The sequence below is a fragment of the Pteropus vampyrus genome, unplaced genomic scaffold, assembly GCF_000151845.1.
Source record: "Pteropus vampyrus isolate Shadow unplaced genomic scaffold, Pvam_2.0 Scaffold19, whole genome shotgun sequence".
Classification (NCBI taxonomy): domain Eukaryota; kingdom Metazoa; phylum Chordata; class Mammalia; order Chiroptera; family Pteropodidae; genus Pteropus; species Pteropus vampyrus.
Window position 1 is genome coordinate 17,111,428 of NW_011888800.1, and position 20,136 is coordinate 17,131,563.

At 34.8% G+C, this 20,136-nt stretch overlaps 1 protein-coding gene across 1 annotated transcript in view; it reads left to right on the forward strand.

Moving 5' to 3' along the window:
* The window catches only part of LOC105288825 (protein unc-13 homolog C), a gene marked incomplete at its 3' end in the record, with an annotated part of 460,652 nt that overhangs the window by 438,785 nt on the left and 1,731 nt on the right, over positions 1-20,136 (forward strand). Inside the window, exons 25-28 of the mRNA XM_023527723.1 lie at positions 3,534-3,683; positions 8,177-8,300; positions 10,807-10,863; positions 15,586-15,666. Of these exons, the coding sequence (XP_023383491.1) occupies positions 3,534-3,683; positions 8,177-8,300; positions 10,807-10,863; positions 15,586-15,666 (412 nt within the window). The remainder of the gene's footprint in view (positions 1-3,533; positions 3,684-8,176; positions 8,301-10,806; positions 10,864-15,585; positions 15,667-20,136) is intronic.

Below are 20,136 nucleotides of genomic sequence, written 5' to 3' on the forward strand. Positions count from 1 at the left end.
TAAAGCCAGGGCAGAGCCAAACCATACATCTGAAGCCCGGATTCCTGGATTCCTGACATGGTCACAGAGCACCTACCTGGGAACTGAGACTAAGTGATATCACCTCAGTACTATCGTAAAAATGTTCTTAAAATTTTCAAAATTTGTGCCACTTAGATTTCTTCTTACACACACATTTTTTAGTTTTTTGTTTTGTTTTTATTTACTACATTTCTTTTAATAATATGTTTAGTACCAACAGCTGGCTAAATTGAGTAAACAAAGAATTTGGGAACATTTCATAGGAATTCTGTGAATGTTTGGCTTCTTGGGTGCTCACAGAGTCTGTCATTAACTGGTAATAATTCAAACTGATTAATAAAAGACTTTTTCAAACAAAAAAATGGATAGAATTTGCCAAAAAATTATAGAGACAAAAGATTTTTAGATGAGATGCAGGTGTTGATTCACCCTGGACTCATGCCAAGATAGAATGCCAGTATATCATACACTGATAACCCTTCTTCCATATGTCTGATCTCACATACAGAGCTGGCTTCTGGTGGGAGTATGCCATAGGAGTCTGTTGTAGAAACCAGTATGCACAATTTTGTAATATGAATGTCATGCCTTCTGCTTGGTCTATCCTCCACCCCAAGACATTGATTTGAGAATCAGTGTAAAAGATTATTATCTACACTCAGCAGAATCACTGATGACCCAGTGGTAAATCAACTAGTTCAAAATTTCCAACATTATTTACCTTCCTTTTTTATTGCCCCAAATATCTACCACGTCTACCCTCACTAAATACACACACTGCCACCACTACCAACCACTCCTTTCTTACCTTCTCCATCATCCCCATCACACTTCCCCACAACTACTACCTGACAAAAATTCAAAGGCAGGTCCAGCCAGGCAAAGGCCAAATGGTCATACATTTGGATTCCTTTGGAGCTGAGAATGAAAGAAGATGTTTTATTGCATTAGATAAATATGCAGAGAGCCAAGAAGTGAACCACATCCATAAGGGCAAGCTGAGATCCAAAGATCACAGGACCAAATAAAAATGCCAAGTCCAGAGGGGCAAGAAGGTTGTCAACAATAAAGAAAGTTAAGAAGTGGTAGAAACAGGCCAGCATGATGGTATAAGTAGAATCAAGCTTTGCTTATATGCTCAAAATTATAAACCTACTATAAAAGAGCCAAGAGCAAGAAAAACACCTAAGTTGAAATCATTAAAATCTATTGGAGATTTCCTTTATTAGGTAACCAAAAAAACTAGAAAATGAAATATTAAACAATAGGCTAATTAAAATATTTTCATAATATAGATTCTAAAATAAAAGTTCTCCGATGTGCTACGAAAAAAAAATTATTTGTTTTGTTTATTAATGTATCTTCAGCACCTAGTAACTGAGATTGGCACATAGTATTAATTATTTGTAGAATGCATGTATACATTGGTAAATATTTATATTCTTTCTATTTAATAATGGAAGCATTATATAGTAAAAATTCCTAAAATTCTATACAAGATTTGAGGAATTGGTGCATTTGGATATTTCTCAACTAATAAGAAGTCTATAATCTTTGTGGAGGGAGAAGAGGAGTGGGGCTGATTTGATTGCAATACTAAAATGAACTCTTTCACTCTAATCATTACTATTCCACTGATATAACCATTTTCCAGGCTTTAATTATCCTCATATTTTTTCTTGCGTGCCTGCACATGTGTTATAATTACTCCTGTTTCTGGGAATATGGAAGTAACAGAAAATATAGAGGAATGGTGGTGATGCCAAGTCTCCACTATTTAAATCTCGTTTGTTGCTACTTTGGTAAAAACCATCAAAAATGATGAACAGATATAAAAACTGAAAAAAAAAAAAAAACGCTAGGGATTACTCTTCACAGACTATTTAAATCCTTAGAGTGGTGAGGCAATAGGATTGGGTCGAACAAAGAGAGTCTATTGATACATTCAATCATTATTTCTTGAGCAACTTCTTTGTACCACATGTGACATCTTATTCCACGGTGTGGGTATATAGCACTGAAGAAAAGTTCCCTGCCCTCATAGAACTTACATTCTGGTTGGAGCAACAGGCAGTGAACAAATAAATGAAAACTATGCAACATATCAAATATTAGTGCAATTAAAAAAAAAGAACTATGAGGGGATGGAGAATGATAGAAATGTCATTTCACATTAAGTGTTCAAGAAGATTTCTCTAAGGGCATGAAATATGTCATATACCTGAAATAAGCGAGAGACCAAGAGACCCATGAGACATTCCATGGGGGTGGGAACATAATAGTGGCCATGAGATAAAAGTATCCTTGGAGAATTCTACGAACACCAGGCAGGCTATTGTGGCCAAGAGAAGAGTCTCAAAAAAATGAGATCATGGAAGTTTCCAGGGTCAGATTATGTTTGGCTTTAAGTCCATAAAATACATTCTAGGTTTTATTCTAAGTGGATCTGGAAGCCATTCAAGATTTTTTAACAAGAAAGGAGTATGATTTGGTTTCTATTTTAACAGTATATCTGTAGAGGGTTGAACAGAGAGACAATTTAGGAAATTATTAGACAAGTTCAGATGAAAGATAATGGTGGGTTGGTGTAAGTAGGTTTGTGGAAGTAATAGATTCTCAGATTTAGGATAATTCATGAGGATTTGTGATGAATTGGATGTTGGATATAAGAGAAACTTAGACTTCTAAGTGGAAAGGCTACATAGGCAGTTTAATAAAACAGTCTGGAGTTCACATTAGATGGCATGTCTGCAGATGTATATTTTGGAATCACTAGTATACTGATGGTATGGAAGCCATGAGACTAGACATGATTGCCAAGAAAGTGATTTTTGATGGAAAAATGGAGTGGTCCAAGGATCGAGCCTAGAAAATTACAATATAGGGTTGCCAGATAATATATAGAATATGCCCAATTAAATGTGAATTCAGATCAACAATAGATAAAATTTTAGTATGACTGTGTCTCAAATATTGCATAGGACATACTTATACTAAAAAATATTCACTATTTGAAATTCAAATTACCTGGGAATCCTGGATTTTTATTTGCTAAGTCTGGCAACCCTAGTCCAGTAGTTAGAGGTCAAGTAATTGAGAAGGAGCAGCCAAAAGAGTTTAGACGAAAGCCAAGAGGTTGTGGAGTCTCAGAAGCCAATTGAAGAAGGTTTACCCAGATGCCATGTATCTTTCAGAACAGTTATTTTTCAAAACAGTTCTCAGAAAAACATCTCAGCTATTATGGTGAGAGGTGGGGGCTGAATGAACCCCTACTCAAATCAATTCAACCTGAAGAGCATTACTTTTATCTGCTTTGCATATATAGGTTTCAGGTAAGCTTCACTGCAACAAAATCTCTTTCAACTGAACATTGCATTTGAAAATTAATGAGCAAGGAAATTCACACCATTTGAAACAGGTCAATCTCCTCCAGGTTGAATTAAAAAGACAAGAGCAAAGGAGAACATAGATGCTTGCTTTTATTCCAATATTATTATGTTCCTTATTTTTAGTTTCCAGTTTATCATTGAAGAGTGTATAAAACAGATGGGTTTTGAACTAAATCAAATGAGAGCAAATGGAAATACTGCATCTAATAAGAACAGCGCGGCAATGGATGCAGAGATTGTATTAAGACCTCTCATGGACTTCTTGGACAAAACGTAAGTTTTTCACCCAGTTTTCTCTTTTGACTCATATAGGTTAAGGGAAAAAAATGTTTTCCTCTATGTAAGACAGCTTTAAAAAGGCTTCTACAGAAATATATTAATTCATTATAAAGCAAAACACTTTCAGTCTATTACTAGATGGCAAAAAAAGCAGGAATGACTGCAGGAAAGGAAAAATGGAGAGGAAATAAATATTGGTAACCAAGGAGGCTGCTATTCTGAGGAGGAAGAGATTTGGGGTTTCATACTCCTCAGATAACACATTGTTTTGCAACCCACTGGACATAAAAAAGACTGAGTTGAGTCCAGAATAGCTGATTTCATGTCAGAAACCTGCTGAGGAAGAGAATAGCGCAAATGTGGGTAGAATTAATTAGCTCAGAGGCAAGTAGATTGCTGCTCAACTCAACCTTCAATAGCTATTTGAGTGTCCTTCTGTACCAAACCTTACTGTAGGCACTAGACAGAGATGAATGGGGGAGGCAGTCTCTGACTCCATGGAGGTTACAGTCTAGTTGGTGGGAGTCGCTGGGAACAAAGGCCTTTATGACCAACTAAGACAGTGTTCTTAACCAAAACTTGCTTTTTTTTTAATGTTTCTGCTCAGTTATTATTCTTAGAAGTTCTAATTTCATAAGCTTGTAGAAGGATCAAGGGCACCTATGTTTTAAAATGTGTGCACAATTGGGAACTATCGATCTAAAGCAACCAGTGACATGATTTTTTAGACAGTAATGCTTAAAACCTGAATTGAAGATAGAAGAGAAAGCAAAAAATAATTTCAAATGCCTACCAAGGGACCAATGTTATACCTGGTAGTTTACCTATGTTACCTCCTTTAATGTTGTTGTGGCAAATCAATTAATACCAAAGGGACCAAAATAAATAAGAAAGATACAATACCTTTCTTTAAAGATAAGGAAAAGAAAGAAAAATTAGGGAAAACCTCTTCTCCATATTTATGACTTCTATTTTAATTCCACTTCCCTTTATGTATAATCTTACTACATAAGTAAGACTAATGTTCTTATCACTTTAATTTCAATATTTGGGAGACAAATTAAGTCTTATTTTCTTTATGAGGAAATATCTAGAACATGGGCGAGTAGAGTAGGTAATTAGATAGCTAGCAGGAGGTAGGCAGGCAAGTGAGTATAGAAGAAAAGTAGCAGAAAGAAGAAAGGAAGGGAGGGAAGAAAGGGAAGAATAGAGAAAAGAAGACAGAGAAAGACTTCATTTTTTTTAGTTTCTTAATGTAGGCCTTTATCACCTAATTTCTTACACAGTCCCTTGAAATTTTTATCTTATTATATGGCTCTTTCTGTGGATAACACAGGATTGAATCACATGAACACACCACCACTTGGTTATAAATGTGATGGTGAATAGAGATCAGGACAAAGCAATCCTGATTCTCTTAAAATTCCTACTGGAATGCCTTCTGTTCTTAGAATTCTAACTACCAGTGTAGAACTATGTCATTTATCATGAGTAAAACTATGTATTTTTGTCAATACTGTAACCAAATGTTGTGGAACATACAAGAAATTTTTAGTTATCCTGATATTGTCAACTACTAGCCGAGGGACCTTTCACCATCTATAAAATGGGGCTGATACATAAAGCAGGTGGACCCTTATTCTCAGTGTTTTTAGATTCTTACTTTACTCAGTTTTAATTATTAAAATTATACCTTATTATATCATCATATATATTTTCTTCTAATTCTTAGTAGAAAAAGTGTATAAATATAGAAAAAACATCAGCTTTAAAAATTTGTGAGATTTAAAATTTTTGGAAAACATTATTATATGAGGCAAGAAGAGTTACAGAAATTCTCAGCGCTATTTCAGAATGTGTAACCATAAAAGACACTTGTTTAGGGGGGATTTTTCAAAAGTCAGATATTAATTCTGTTCTCCAGGAGCCAATAGGTTAGAAAGAAAAAAATAAGAAAGCTACCCAAATAAACCCAATCATGTATAGAGTAATAATCTCCTTTTCAGTCTATCAGTAGAAATTCCATTTGGATTGGGTCTTAAATGTGGATAGGGTTTGAATGTATGGAAATGAGGGAAGGGCATTCCAGGGGGAGGGAGAAAAGCCGGAAAAGTTTTCATGAAACTCTGATCGACTATATGATAGAAAGTCTCTATGGCCTGCTAGTATCATGGCATTTGAAAATTTTCTGGATAATTGGTTCTGTAGTCAGTGACTCTAGATAGCTCAGGTTCCAAAATAAGTGCTTTTTATCTTACATTATCAAGTTGATTAATTCTGACTAAATTAAGGATGCAGTTGTTAGATGCCTGTTTTTTGTTTTTTCCTTTTTTTTTCCCCAGTTATTTTAAATGAACAATAGAGGGCCAAAAGTTTTCAAGGTGGCTTTGCGAAAAACCCTTTAGAAATTGCGTCATGCTATAAATGTGTAGGTTCTCTTTGTCTTTATGCAGCCTCTTTAAGTGAAACATCTTATTTGTTTGTTTCATTTTCTCCACCAAGACCTCACCACTCTATAAAATGAGCTGTAAACTCTACTTCCAGGTGACAGAAAAGCCACGTGGAGTTGAAAACATGTCAATGATTTTACACCTATTCATTCAGTTCCAGTCTAAGCAGGGTTAGTTAACATGCCAAGTACATAACCTAACTGTAAAAACAAGATCGGTTCTTAAACTCAGACCTTTTGAAAATGAAAATTACACATCTGCTGCAAAATTGGCAGATCCGTTGCGTCTCACAACATCCTAGTAATTTGTCTGAGTTCAGGTTCTGTTATTCTGCCATGACACATCTGCTGGCTTCTGCTGTGTCCAGATAATGGCCACTAGCAGGCTAGACATGCGACCTCCAAACAATGGCCTCTAAACCAGTGGGGCTACGTATGGAGTTCCGTGGATATGCCTGAGGGGTCCCAACTCTTCTCTTCATCCAAAGGAGGTCGTTTTCATGTGTTTTATGTGTATTAGGTGTCCACATACAGTAGTGTTAGGAAAAATACTTCTACATGAAAATGTATTTTTGAAAGTCTCTCCCTTTGCTGCTCACATGCCACATACCTTTTAATATTAACAAGTTAGTTATTTAAATGTTAATATTATATAATAAATATTTAAAACAGTCATTTCTGATTCTATCAGAACCAGAACTCAGCTTATAATTTCTGAGTCCAAAAGTATGCACAGTACTTAGAGTCAATGAGGCTACCCTGACTATATATATATATATATGAATGACACCTTTAGTCCACTGTGAAACAGATTAATTAACTCCCATTAAAGGAATCTCAAAGAGTTCACATCATATTATGGTACTTTAAGTAAATATGTATGCAGCACTGTGTCTTCATATACTTCTGGGCTTTCATACACAAACACCTTTATCAAGGTGGGGCTTTGGATGACATACTGGATTCAGAGGAAAATAGTCTGACTTTGAATTTCAGCTCTCACTTATTAGTTTCACTTCCTTGGACAAGTTTCCTAACCTCTCTGAGCCAGTTTTTGACCTCTAAAGTGGATATAGTAATAAATGAGAAATATCTGCAGAAGAGGTTTCTAAACTAAGGTGTTATATAATTGCCAGATGATGTCACCATCATTATCTCTCCATGAGAAGACGCTATAAGAGATACCTTAAACCTATTAAACTTTGTAAATTTGGAATCTAAAAAAAAAAACTGAACTCAGAAACAGAATGATTCTAGTGTTTGCCTGAGGTTGGGAGGGGGTGGGGGTGGGGGCAATTGGTGAAGGCAGTCAAAAGGTACAAACTTCCAGTTATAAGATAAATAAGTCCTGAGGATATAATAATGTGCAGCATAGTGACTATAGTTAATAATACTGTATTGTATATTTGAACATAGCTAAGAGAATAGATCTTAAAAGTTCTCATCACAAGAAAAATATTATAACTGTGAGATGATGAATGTTAACTTATTTTGGTAATTATTTCACTATGTACACATATAATCATTATGTTGTACACCTTAAGCTTACACAATGTTATATGTCCGTTGTATCTCAGTAAAACTGGAAAATAAAGTTGGTAAATATTGGCTCTTGAGTGAAGTTACATGCATCTTTGACATCTTGTTATGTTGGTTCAGGGCCAGGTAGTGATATAAATGTATTTCCTTGGTGTTTGGCCTACACCATGAATATGGGGCATGGGATAAATACAAGTTGGGAATGCAGGTGAAAATCACATACTTTGGAAGTCTTGATGTCAATTTAGGAAAGCAATTGTAGGAAAGAAATACTCTGAATTCATTTTCTACCAAGGAGATAATTATCTAATATAAAGCATGATAAAATAGATTTTTGATATTATGTATTTTTTTCAGTAAATGAAGTTTAGCATTTGAAAATTATAAAGGCCTGTTCAGGTATTTGAATCTCAGTATTGAAAAAAATGTGAATTTCTGTTCATTAAAATAAGTTGATACCTTGATATGAGTTTTAGAGTGATTATATGCGCTATTTCAGATTAAGTCTCTCAGCAAAAATCTGTGAGAAAACAGTTCTGAAACGAGTTTTGAAAGAGCTGTGGAAGCTAGTTCTTAACAAAATAGAAAAGCAAATCGTTCTCCCTCCTCTGACAGACCAAACAGTAAGTATTTAAAGTTTTATTATACTTTTAATAACCCATCTAATTGTTTTTTGTTTATGTGAACAATTTTGATCCAGATGAAATATTAATTGAATCTCTTTTGGGAAAAAAAATGTTTGGTATACAGTATTTTTAAAATGATGATTCAAATAACATTCTCTTATACAAATCAATTTTAAATAGTGGCAATAGCAGTCAAATTTTATCTCTTGGAAAAAAATGTATCTAAATTCAATTTATAGGGTTATCTAGTCTACACATAATTTTTAATTTTACTGTGAACCTCCAGGGAAATAGTTTTAGGATAGAACATCCCCACTGTGTTTCTTTCTGAAATCTTACAGTTTAAGAAAATAAATCAAGCAGTGCCTTGTGGGTTTTTTTCATCTTTACATTTTACTTTTATTTATTACCTTCCCATTTAGAGATTAATAAAGGAGACAGCTTTTAGTGGCTTTGAAGCACATGATTGTATCATATACAGTGAAATAAACCAAAAGATCAATTGACAGCAAAGTTAGACAGTGGGCAAATTGATACACAGTCCAGGTATCTCAGTTCCCTTATCCTGAGCTAAACAAAGAAAAAAAATAATCCTAGCAAGCACCTGTCATGAAGTAATGTTTTTTTCTGGGAGAAAGACGAGTTAGTGCAAATAATGAGTAATTATAAATGACACTAAAATATGTACTGATGCCATTAATCATGCACACTTGGTCTATATTTATCCAATGAAATTATACAGAAAATGTTTTCTTGTAAAGTGTTCCAAGATGCAAAGATACATATGTTTTTCTTGATTTACTGCCAGTCAGTGGGTAATAAAATATAAATTACTTTGAGTTTTGCTTCATGCCATTAATGTGTGGTATAATCATTGATAGCCTACATATGAGGGGAGCCAAATCACATATATAAACACACGCACACCTTATTCTGCTACAATACACAATGTATTTCTGTAATACCAGTCAGCAACCAATACGAGAATGATGTCAGAATAATCTGGAAATTGGGTTGTTTATATGAAAATTTTCCTAGGTGAGAGGCTCTGGAATAGAAAAGCTATGAACTTAGAAAAGGAGAGCAGTCAGCTTGGCTACTACACAGGCAGGAGCCCTTTCATTCCTAATTTTTTTAAAAAATTGAAGGGCAGGGGAGGGCCCACTTGCCCATAGGCCTTCTATCCAGAAAGATACACCTTGCATGGCTCTCACACATGGCAGGCTATCCTTCCCCTGTGCTCAGAGCTTCACTTGTGTGGGTACTGTCTCAGCCCATAATTGTACTCGATTGTTCTGTTGTTTGTCTGTTTGTTGTTGTTGTTGTTGTTGTTGTTTTGTGGGGGGTTGCATTTTTAATATTCCTTGAGGAAGTCACCAGCCTCACTGAGCAAAATGCAAGCTGTCTAAGCTGTCTCCCAAAGTAGCATTTATTGTTTTTGACAGTTATTCAGCAATAAAATTGTATGAGCTTTGACTATGTTGCCCACTGCTATTTTCCCCATGAGCCCTACTATTTCTAGTGTACAGTTTTGTAGAATATGAGGTTTTTTAAGAATACATACATTGTGCTATAGCAGAAATGCTATATATGACATTTCAATTTTGATGTAAGTTCTTCCCTAGGAAAGCTCATCATCACCTCGATTTTCTCTAGCATTGAGATCCCCAAGTATGAAGCTATCTTATATATTCATTCATTTAGTACCTGTTCTTTGAGTTTCTACTATGTACTAAGCACTGTGCTGGGTGTGGGGACAAAATATGAGCAAAATTAGATGTGATTGCTGTTCTTATTAACTTTGTAGTCCTTAATTTCCTAACGAATATACAGATTCCACAAAAAATGGAGAATGGTACTCCAAAATGGCTGATTACTTATTGTGAAAATAGTCTAGGCTGCTACTGAAATTAGCCAAATTTAGTACTTCTGTCACATTTACCAACAGGCATGCCTCTAGTTTTTCATTCCAGTAGTGCTTTGGATAGTTTATTTCGGTGTTTTTCACTCTTCCTAGAACCTTAGGGTTCCAGGAAAAGGTTCCAGTTGAGGGTGGAATTGAAGGCATGTCTCTGATTATACAGCATTTCAGGAGGAACAGCTCTGCCTTCTTCAGCTCTGTATCTTGAAATTTGGCATACATTGATTTTGGGAAGGAATGGAGTAAGGGAGTTGCCTCTAATGAAAATGAATTAATAAAACTTAAAGATCACAGATTTAATCTAAATGCCAAATTAAACTGGCTACATTAGCAGCAACCCATTTAGTAACTTCGACTTAGAACTTTCAGAAGTGGGATGCCCATAAGGACAGTTATATTGCCAGAAGTTCTAGATACCTTTGACCCAATCTGTAAAATAGACTGATTAAAGACATCTGGCATAAAAGTCATAGATATAATGAGGAAATAAAACAAATTCTCTATTGTCCACATTTCTACTATGACTATTACTAAAGATCTTAAAACTGAGTCTTCTCTTTTTTTTTTTATGTGTATCTCTAGGGACCCCAGATGATTTTCATTGCTGCTAAAGATCTTGGACAGTTATCCAAACTGAAGGTAATAATAAAAAAAAATTACTGGTTGTCTGTGAAAAGTTTTGAGGTAACTACAGCTCTGCAAGAAACCATTCTCCTACCAGTAATGATATCTAACACAGCAGGACAAAGAAGATATGTGTTCGTGATCTCACAATCTGCTTCAAGGTTGGATCAGGTCAAAATATATGGACGGAATTTTGCTTCTTTATTCATTCTGCTATATTTCTGATATTTTCCATTTGGTAGGGCAACTAGGAGTTTTTGACTTTATGTTGTAGCATTAGGCATTTCTGCTTTTGGAGTAAATTAGAGAATATATTTTCTTTCATATACTAAATCGACTTTGTATAAATAATGGCAAAATGGAACACTTCATAGAAATCCAGTAAAATCTAGAGAAGTCTTATAGACAAAAAACTTAAATGAGAAAATGAAACTCATTAAAGCAGGCATTAAACTTGTCAACATGTTCAACCCCATTATAAAATAGAATTTGCTGACTAAATAACCTGCCCTTTATTATTGCTTGAGATTCACAAGACTCTGCAATTGTGTAGGGCACCTCAGTTTCTGTTCCACTAGGAAAGAAACTTGACTGGTTAAAATACATATGTGCTTCTGTGACTGGCTTATTTTACTTGTCATAATGTCCTCTGAGTCCATCCATGCTGTTGCATTATGGCAGGATTTCCTCCTTTATAAAGGCCAAATAGTATTCCATTGTATATATACCACATTTTCTTCATCCATCCATTCATTTATCAATGGACCACATATAGGCCAACATTGTGCCTATGTTGAAATACATGTTGTTTTGTTTCATTTCTACCTATTAGAATATAGTGTAGCATGGGGGTAGGTTACAGACACAGACCACCTTGATTCCAATTCTACCTCAGCTGCTTCCAACTATGTGACACTAGCCAAAGTATTTAACCTTTTTAATCTTCAGATCTGACATCTGTAAAATGTGGAAAATGTTAATGTTTGGTTTATAGGATTGTTGTAAAGATAAATGAGATAATGCATACATTATCTTTGCATGGTAACTGCAAAGAATTGCCACCTCCCACTCACAGGAGTTATCATGCCTTCTTCCTCAGCTGGCGGCTCAAAGTTAGGTAGCACTGGGATTGTTCTGTTTGTACAACACAGAGGGAGGATAATTCATTTGACTGTGTAATTACTTGCCAAGATAAAATAGGTGCCCTATAATTTCAGAATCCTATTTTATCACCTACATTATTCCCCTTTTACAGGAAAAAAAATGCCGATAATCCATTTAGAAGACACAACCATTACCTAAAATTGTTTCTTACAGGTATTCAGTGATGTTGATAGTTCGAAGGGAAGGTAGAAGATAGATATCATTGCCAAACTATTGTTTTGTATCCCAGATCTCTATCTCTTTCTTTATCCCTCTATTACCTCCCTGGGATTTTTAGTTTCTACTTTGAAAAGTGGATTTATATAGTGTTAAAGTTTCTCGTATTAAACCATGAAGGTGAAACATCATAGCATCTCATTACAAAAGAAATGGACCTGGCCGTGCTTCTAGCATCTGTGCAATATTAGGAAACATATTCCATCTCCCTGAGCTTCGGTTTCCTGCAAGGATTGTTATATCAGCTAGAAATATTTCAGTTTAAGATGATGAAAAGCCATACTAACATAAGCAAGGAGGGAATTTATTGCTACATGAAACCGTGGAGTCCTTGGGTAACTCTGGTTTTCATCACTGCTTGATTAGGAACTCAAACGATGTTATGGAACCCAGTCACTCACTGTCTCTCAGCTCTGCTCTCTCCTTGTCTGCTGTATTGCTGTAACAGACTTCCTTTCCTGCTTGTAAATGGTTGTCTCTGCTCTATATTTAACATCTTTGAACTTGAAATCCTATAAGAGAAGAACACCCACCTCGATGCAAGGAATTCCAGCAAAGTCCACTGGCACATCATCACCTCTGATGGAGTGTTATCACCATTCCCAAGCCAACCACTGTGGCCTGGGGAGTGACATATGCCACTTGGCTTAACTCACAAACCCACTCCTGAGCTGGGGATACAGTCTGCCTTGTTGAAATCGTATAAACTCTGTGTGGGATAGAGATTGGCTCTCCACAGGGCATATGCATGCTAGGTGGGAAAAATTCGAGTCTACAGAAAACATAACAGTTTATGTCCCTTTGCAGCCCCCAATTTTTTCAAGTCAATGAATTATCTTATGATTGTAATAAACTAAAAGCAAATTATAAATAAAATGTCCAAATTATGAATAAAAAGGTTATTTCATCAATACTGAAATAATCTGCAGGACTAGAAATAGAATCTTGTTATACATAGGTGATGGAAAATAACTTAGTTCTGTATCATATTTTTCTATTACTGACCTTTGATTTTTTTAATTATTAAGTTATTAGTCCATTTAATTATTGTTTGTATTACAGAACAGTAAGGCTTCAACAATCATATGGAAAAACGTAAAAATCTGGCCATAATAATGAAACAAAATTTTACAAAGCTATTTTCTCTTATTTTACTAGAATGTTACTACCAAAGGTTTTTTGTTTGTTTGTTTGTTTTTCATTTTAAACCATGGGTCTTTATATTTTTTGTATATATTAGTTTGGAAGCAGGATTAATCCACTGGAAAAGTGCTATTTCAAATAATTTTACCAATGGATAAATTTAGAAATCCTATATAGAAATATTAACAACAACCTTACTTAAAAGATCAAGGAAAATAGAACAATGAGATAACTATGGTTTGAGATTAACTCTTAAAACAAGGATTTATTCAGCAGTCTGACATATTCTTTATTACCTCGTGCTTCTGGAACTCCATAATATATGGATATTATGTATACCAAACTAATTACTATTTAATGAGATCAGATTTATTTGTCAATTTTTTAAAAAAGAATACATCTTCATGTTTAGGTAATATAATATCAAAACCAATTAATAAAAATACATCAGAGACTATGTATTTACTTCAAGCAAGTTATAACTCATTGGGCAATAACTCATTGCCATTCTCTTTCAGAGACTCCCTTGTTTGAATGGGCTATTGTTAAATCCCAGAAAAATTATTTCTAGCAAGAATTATATTTTTCTCCAGCACCACATATCTTATTTATTAGCATCTATTAAAAACTATGACCACATCATAAAGCCAGTCAAGACCAATAAAGCCAGAGAGATTTATTAATATAAAATATTTGTGTTTACTTTCCCTAAAGCATTTCACCCTATAATTCAGCAAATATGTTCCATTACTCTTTGAGTCTCAGAGGGTATTTAATATTCCTGTTTAAAAAATATTAAATGAATTCATGTGTTAGTGTTGAAATCTTTATATCAGAGAAAGATGCTGCGAGATGCAGAAGTGAATACCAGGGATCTGTGAAGCATTATACCATGGTTTCAACAATATTCAAAGGAGTATGAATACATTTAAGCATGTTGTACCCTACAAGATAAGCTGAAGGAAGTACAATTCAATTACCAAAGATATATTGAGTGCCTAGCAGGTGATAATTGCCAAGATAGGCACTGAAAGCCTGCAGAAGTGAGTAACAGAGATTATTTTAAGGAAGTTGTGGCATCTACGAAATAACAGAATAAGGGCTACAATTGAGGGATGAGCCACTAGTTGTGATTGTACAATCTGTGAAATGCACAGAGTGCCTAGCTAAGGGAAAGACTGATGGTCACAATGAAGCCATGTGTGCTGATGTGGAGCTGTGCTCCATAGAAAAATGAGACAACTTTTATTACTGCCCAAAGGCACTGATCCATTAATCAAGCCATATATTCTCAGAGGTGTGTCCTCCCACATGGTCTTTTCCTCTAATTCACACAAAGGCACTTATAGAAGTTAGAATTTAAGTTCCAGAAGAGTAAAAGTCTTTCTTTATTGAACAATATGTCTGAATCACCTGGAACAGTGCTGGCACATAATGCGCTCATAAATATTTGTTGATTCTTATTGACTAGAACAATAGCAACCCTGGGAACACTGCATTAATTTGGAAGGTCAGGAATTTTTTAATTTTCTCTTAGAAAAATTTCTGTTTCCTTTATTATTGTATTCAGTTTTCTACCATCATTTCCCTAAATAAGCTTTGAATGATGGGTTGAGAAAGTCCACAGTGAACAATAAGGAAAATTCATTGTAAAATATGGACATCAGTTCTAAAATGTTGAAAAATGATTGTAAAATATTGAAAATGTCCAGACTCAAATTCAGTTAATTCTTCGGGGCTTTTCCTAGTAATGACAAAACATTATGGGGATCCAAGAAAGAGAATAAATTGGAGGCATTATAAAGTAGTCTTTATCAGTAGTTATTGGGAGAAGCTAAAATTCACCTCTTAAATCCTTTCCATAATTAACTTTCCTTAGTGTTATAAAACATAAAGCAGAGAATTAAGGATGAAAAAGATTAGATACATGCATTTTCCAGGTTTCTCTCTTTTTTTTTCTAACATTAACTTATAAGTGGGAAAAAAAGACACCATACAAATCAAGTACTGCACTTTAAGTAAACATTTAACATTTTTTTTGGCAAAATGGATATTTATTAAATATATGACAAAATTATCTAAAAAGTGTCCATTGAAAGAAAATATTTCAAATAGAAAATGTTTGCATATGGGAACTATACAGACTTTGTTTGAAAATAATTGTTAAACAAATAAACTGGTTATTTTATAAGCAATTGTAAACCTGTTTTCCAGGAGCACATGATTAGAGAGGATGCCAGGGGTCTGACGCCAAGACAGTGCGCCATAATGGAAGTGGTCCTGGCTACCATCAAGGTAAGGGTATTAAGCACTTGGATATGCATACAGACTCCTGCTGTACCCTCAGAGAAAGGTACCCCAGATACATATTAGTGGAGCTGTGTTATCCATGGATAACAGTTGTATAGATAACATCTCCCGAGTATGTCAGACAGTTGTATAGGTAACATTTCCCGAGTATGTCAGATTTAACCCATACTATTTCCTTATCATATTCATATTACTCTGCTCTTATGCTTCCCTCCTTTGTCTATCTCAAAAAAAAAAACATATGTGAAACCTATGTTGTAAAATGTATTTTCAAAGAAAGGCATATCCTAATTTTTCTTATGTGTTGTTATATGCTTGTCGAAATAATGTTTGAAAGATCAATCTTCTCCTCTCAGTAAGCGTGAGAATTTAATTTTCTGCTAAAAACTCAAAGGCACTGCATTCAGTGCATCAATTTTTCACAGGCATAGGTTGACCAAAAGTTGTAGTGTGGGCTAAATGTGTGCAGATCTCTAAATTTAACTTAGAAGTTCTTTGTTTTCATAGCTTTTTTATATATTTATATGTATACATTTCATATTTACATGTAAAAGTTTATATTAAAAAGTGAAAATTAATTATCTTCTAAATTTAAACAGTGTCCAATGTTTGCATGCTTCACTAAGGGAAGCATCTATTATCCAGGATGAGTGAACAGTATAGCAAGAAGTGTCACCTACCAGGAGCCGTTTTCAGAGCACAGAATAGTCTCACTGAATAGAAACAGACATTACAATGGTATTCATTAAAGCAGTTCTACCTGTATAACAATCGGACACCTTCACAAAACTATCACCTCCTGGCTTTTGTTTTGCAGTGTCCGCATTGAATAAGAGGCTATCTTTGGCTTCTGCAATGTCAGAAACTGCAAAATGAAATCTGCAAAGTGAGTTTTGTAACACCTGCTGGAAACTGGGGAGTGCGAAGTTAGCAGTGAGAGTACAGAAAAAGTTTCTAAAGATACAGCAAGGGTATTGTCTGGAAGTCTGGAAATTTTGCAAAATACTTTTAAAGAAAAATGGAAAACACGAAAAAGAAATACAGGGGGAAAATACAAAACCAGTCCTTTTTAAAAATTATTTTCAAAAAGTTTTTGAAATGACCGACTTTTGAAATCATAGCAGCACGAATACCTATAAATAGGGAAATGCTAGTAAGAAAAATAAGAACTCTGAAGTGCACCATGAAGAGGAAAAAAAGTACAATTTTTAGAATCTGGATTCAGCTCTTTATTGATTTTTATTAGGTCAATGTATGACTTTAAGAGAGAAAGGAAAATGTGCTCTGTGAAAATAGGGAGTGGCATTCAAAGTATCAACAGACCTGCCCCCTGGCCCCAATCCCAACATTTCTCTGATTCTTTTTGATCAAGGCACATAACCACCATCTGTAGTCTGAGCTCTGCCGAAACTCTGAGACAGACCTGACCACCCAAAAAATCTTCCCTGATCTCCATCTTGACAGCTCAACTATCCTGTCAGTCATCTGTGATGATCTTTTAATTCAGCCTTGCTCTTTAGGACTTTCCTGGTGTCTAAGATCCAATAAATGGATCTGTATCATTATCTTGTTCTTCTAGTACTGGAGTCTGCCCCTGGTTCTCCTGAGCCTCAGAGCCTCAGAGCCTGAGGTCAGATCTCCAGTTCCCCTATTACCCAAGTTATAGGATGCCAATTCTTTCTCAGGGGTCACCGTGTTAGGCCTCTTGTGCCTGTTGTTAGATTCCCTTGTCCTTGTCTTCTGCTCATCTGCCAAGGCATTCACCTGATATCTACTTTGAATGGCCCTGTCATCAGTTAGCCAAAGCTAGACCTCCCTTTATCTTGTCTGCATCTGAGATTTGCCCCTACTGACTATCTTAGGAATTCAGGAGAAAGAGGAGTACTATTTAAATAATTGTAACCCCAAAGTCTGCCTGAAGCCCAACAAAGGGAATGCTATAAGGCAAGCAGAGACCTCATAAGAGAGGTGGTCTTAGAAGTAGCAGATGCTACCCATACTAACAAAGGCTGCCAAAAAGATGAGCCTTAGTTTCTCTTTAGCTCAATTTAAATAAATAAGCTGGGAGTGAGAAAAGGAGAATGCTACTGAGTTTGTAGAATATAGACTGAAAAAGTGCTTTTCATTTTTTCAAATATCTTTCAGGTGTGTACATCATTTCTCCTAATTCTTATAATTTTCCTGAGTGTTAGATAGGTCAAGAATATGGAGGCTAAGGGGGGTTGAATTTTTTGTCCAAGGCCACGGAGCTGCAAGTGATTGGCAGAGCTGAGAAATAATTCCAAACTCTAAAGTCAGTTGCTGAGAAATAATTCCAAACTCTAAAGTCCTTGTTCCTATGTCACATGTCACTAGATGGTAAGAAAGTGTAGGTAAAATGTAGCAGGCCAAAATGGATAATAGTTCTTCAGTGATAAGTACTTTCTGAATTATAATGCCATATTTCAATTATTTAGATTGTTTCTTAATTATTTAAAAATAATTTAAAATCCTTCAATCTCTGCACAAGTATTGATAAAAATATTAAACTCTCTTAGGTAATAAAATTTTTTCGGATGATTCTGTCATACCAGTTACATGTAGTTTCAATTATAAGTCAAAAGTGTAGAATATGGTACAAGTAACAGAAATTAGTGATCTACTGCAGGTAGCATGATTGGGCTTTGAGACATTCCATTCTCCTGCCAACTCAACCAAATCATTAGTATTTAAAAACAAAAGTAGAAAGGCAGCAGCTATGAATGCAGCAGATAGCTAATAATCAGTATGTGCAAGCTATTAGATATGCTGGTTGGGAAACTCTAGTTTGAAGGGGTCCTAGTTTAACTTTTGAGTCTTAGACTCTGCCAGGGAGACTCAGAACTGCTGTGAGATTTCCCGAAAGGTGGGTTTCTTGCAAAGAGAAACAGGAGACATTTTTTTTCCAATAGGAAGTACTCAACCTGAGCATGAATCTCCAAATCTAAGGAAATTCTTATACCTTGAACAATCCTCAAGTTATTTTATGATGAAGTTTAAAAATACTCAGAAAAAAAAGCTGGCAGTTTTTATTTTTCCCAACTTTCCAAATTCCCCTGGAGCACATGTTATTTGGACCTGAACATGATGCTCTGCAGTGTATGCTGCAGATGTATTTGATTTCATGCAGTGGCAATACAGAGGTTTAAAAATGATAAACGTGGACCAGGACCCTCTAGAAATCTACATTTCTTGGTATAAAGGAAGGAATTTGGACTAAATATGAATATCTGTTAAAATATAGCTTTGGAATTTACTTATTACTTTCTTAATCCAAATAACACCATTTCTAATACTCAGGATCCCAGACAAATAGCAGGATTTGTGATGTTATGCCTCTGAGGTTCTTACCATGGCTAAGGTCCTACCCATCCTCCTATCTGTTGTTCATGAGGCAATTTTGGTGGCTGCTTCTCAGCATCTGCTTTTTAAAAAAATCATTATTAGAATAGTTTTTATATTATTTAAAATTCAGCTACTCATAGAAAGAACAAAGTACCCTACCTAGTTTGGAGTACTATACTTCAAAAATTATTATTTGAAGATTTACTGTATATAGAAAATATATTGAGCAATGAAGAGGTGGCTAGAGATAAGAGAGACCCCACTCTTAGGGACAAAAATATCTACTATTGATAAAATAAAAGAGATGTGAACAAAGTACTAGGAGTGTGGTAAGGCTACTAAATTCTCTTTAGGGAAATGCTTCCTAGAGAGGCAAATTTGGAGTTTATGGGATAAATTGTAGACCTAGAGAAAAGTATGAGTGAAATAACAGAAGGTGTGGCTAAACCTGAAAACTTCAGATAGTCTATTGTAGAGGAACAGATCATGACTGGTTGAGCATTATAGAGAATAAAAGAGCAACAATGGATTGGAGCCAAAATACTGAGGCTTAAAAATCAAGGTAAAGAATTTGAACTTCATTTTGTTGGGAGAAGTAAGGGAATAGCTTAATCTGATATGATGTATAAAAGGGGATTCCAGTTGTAGTAGAAAATAATTTTTAAAATATCTATCAAACAATTTTCTAAAGTAAACCACAGTTGATAAAGGCAGGTTATTATTATTTTATCTAAGTTTACAAAATGAATTATCTGCTCGAATTTACCAAAATTATGATTCAGGTATCATAAGGAAAAAAAAATAATGATGGAAAATTGCTACCAAAATAGTATATGTAATCGAAAAGTAAATTCTTCTTGCAAACTTGTGAAGAACCATTAGCATGCTTCCCATCAGTCAGTAAAAATAGATTATAAAATATCTTCAAATATATGACAAATAGAGTTGAAGAATTTAAAGAGTTTGTAATTGAGATTTTAAAAGGACTGTCTTGCTAAGCATGCAACGATTTTTATCCTAATTAAGCAGTACTCATTTTTTTCTCTCACAAATTACAATCAGGTCCGAAATGCTTTCTTTTTCTTTTTCTTT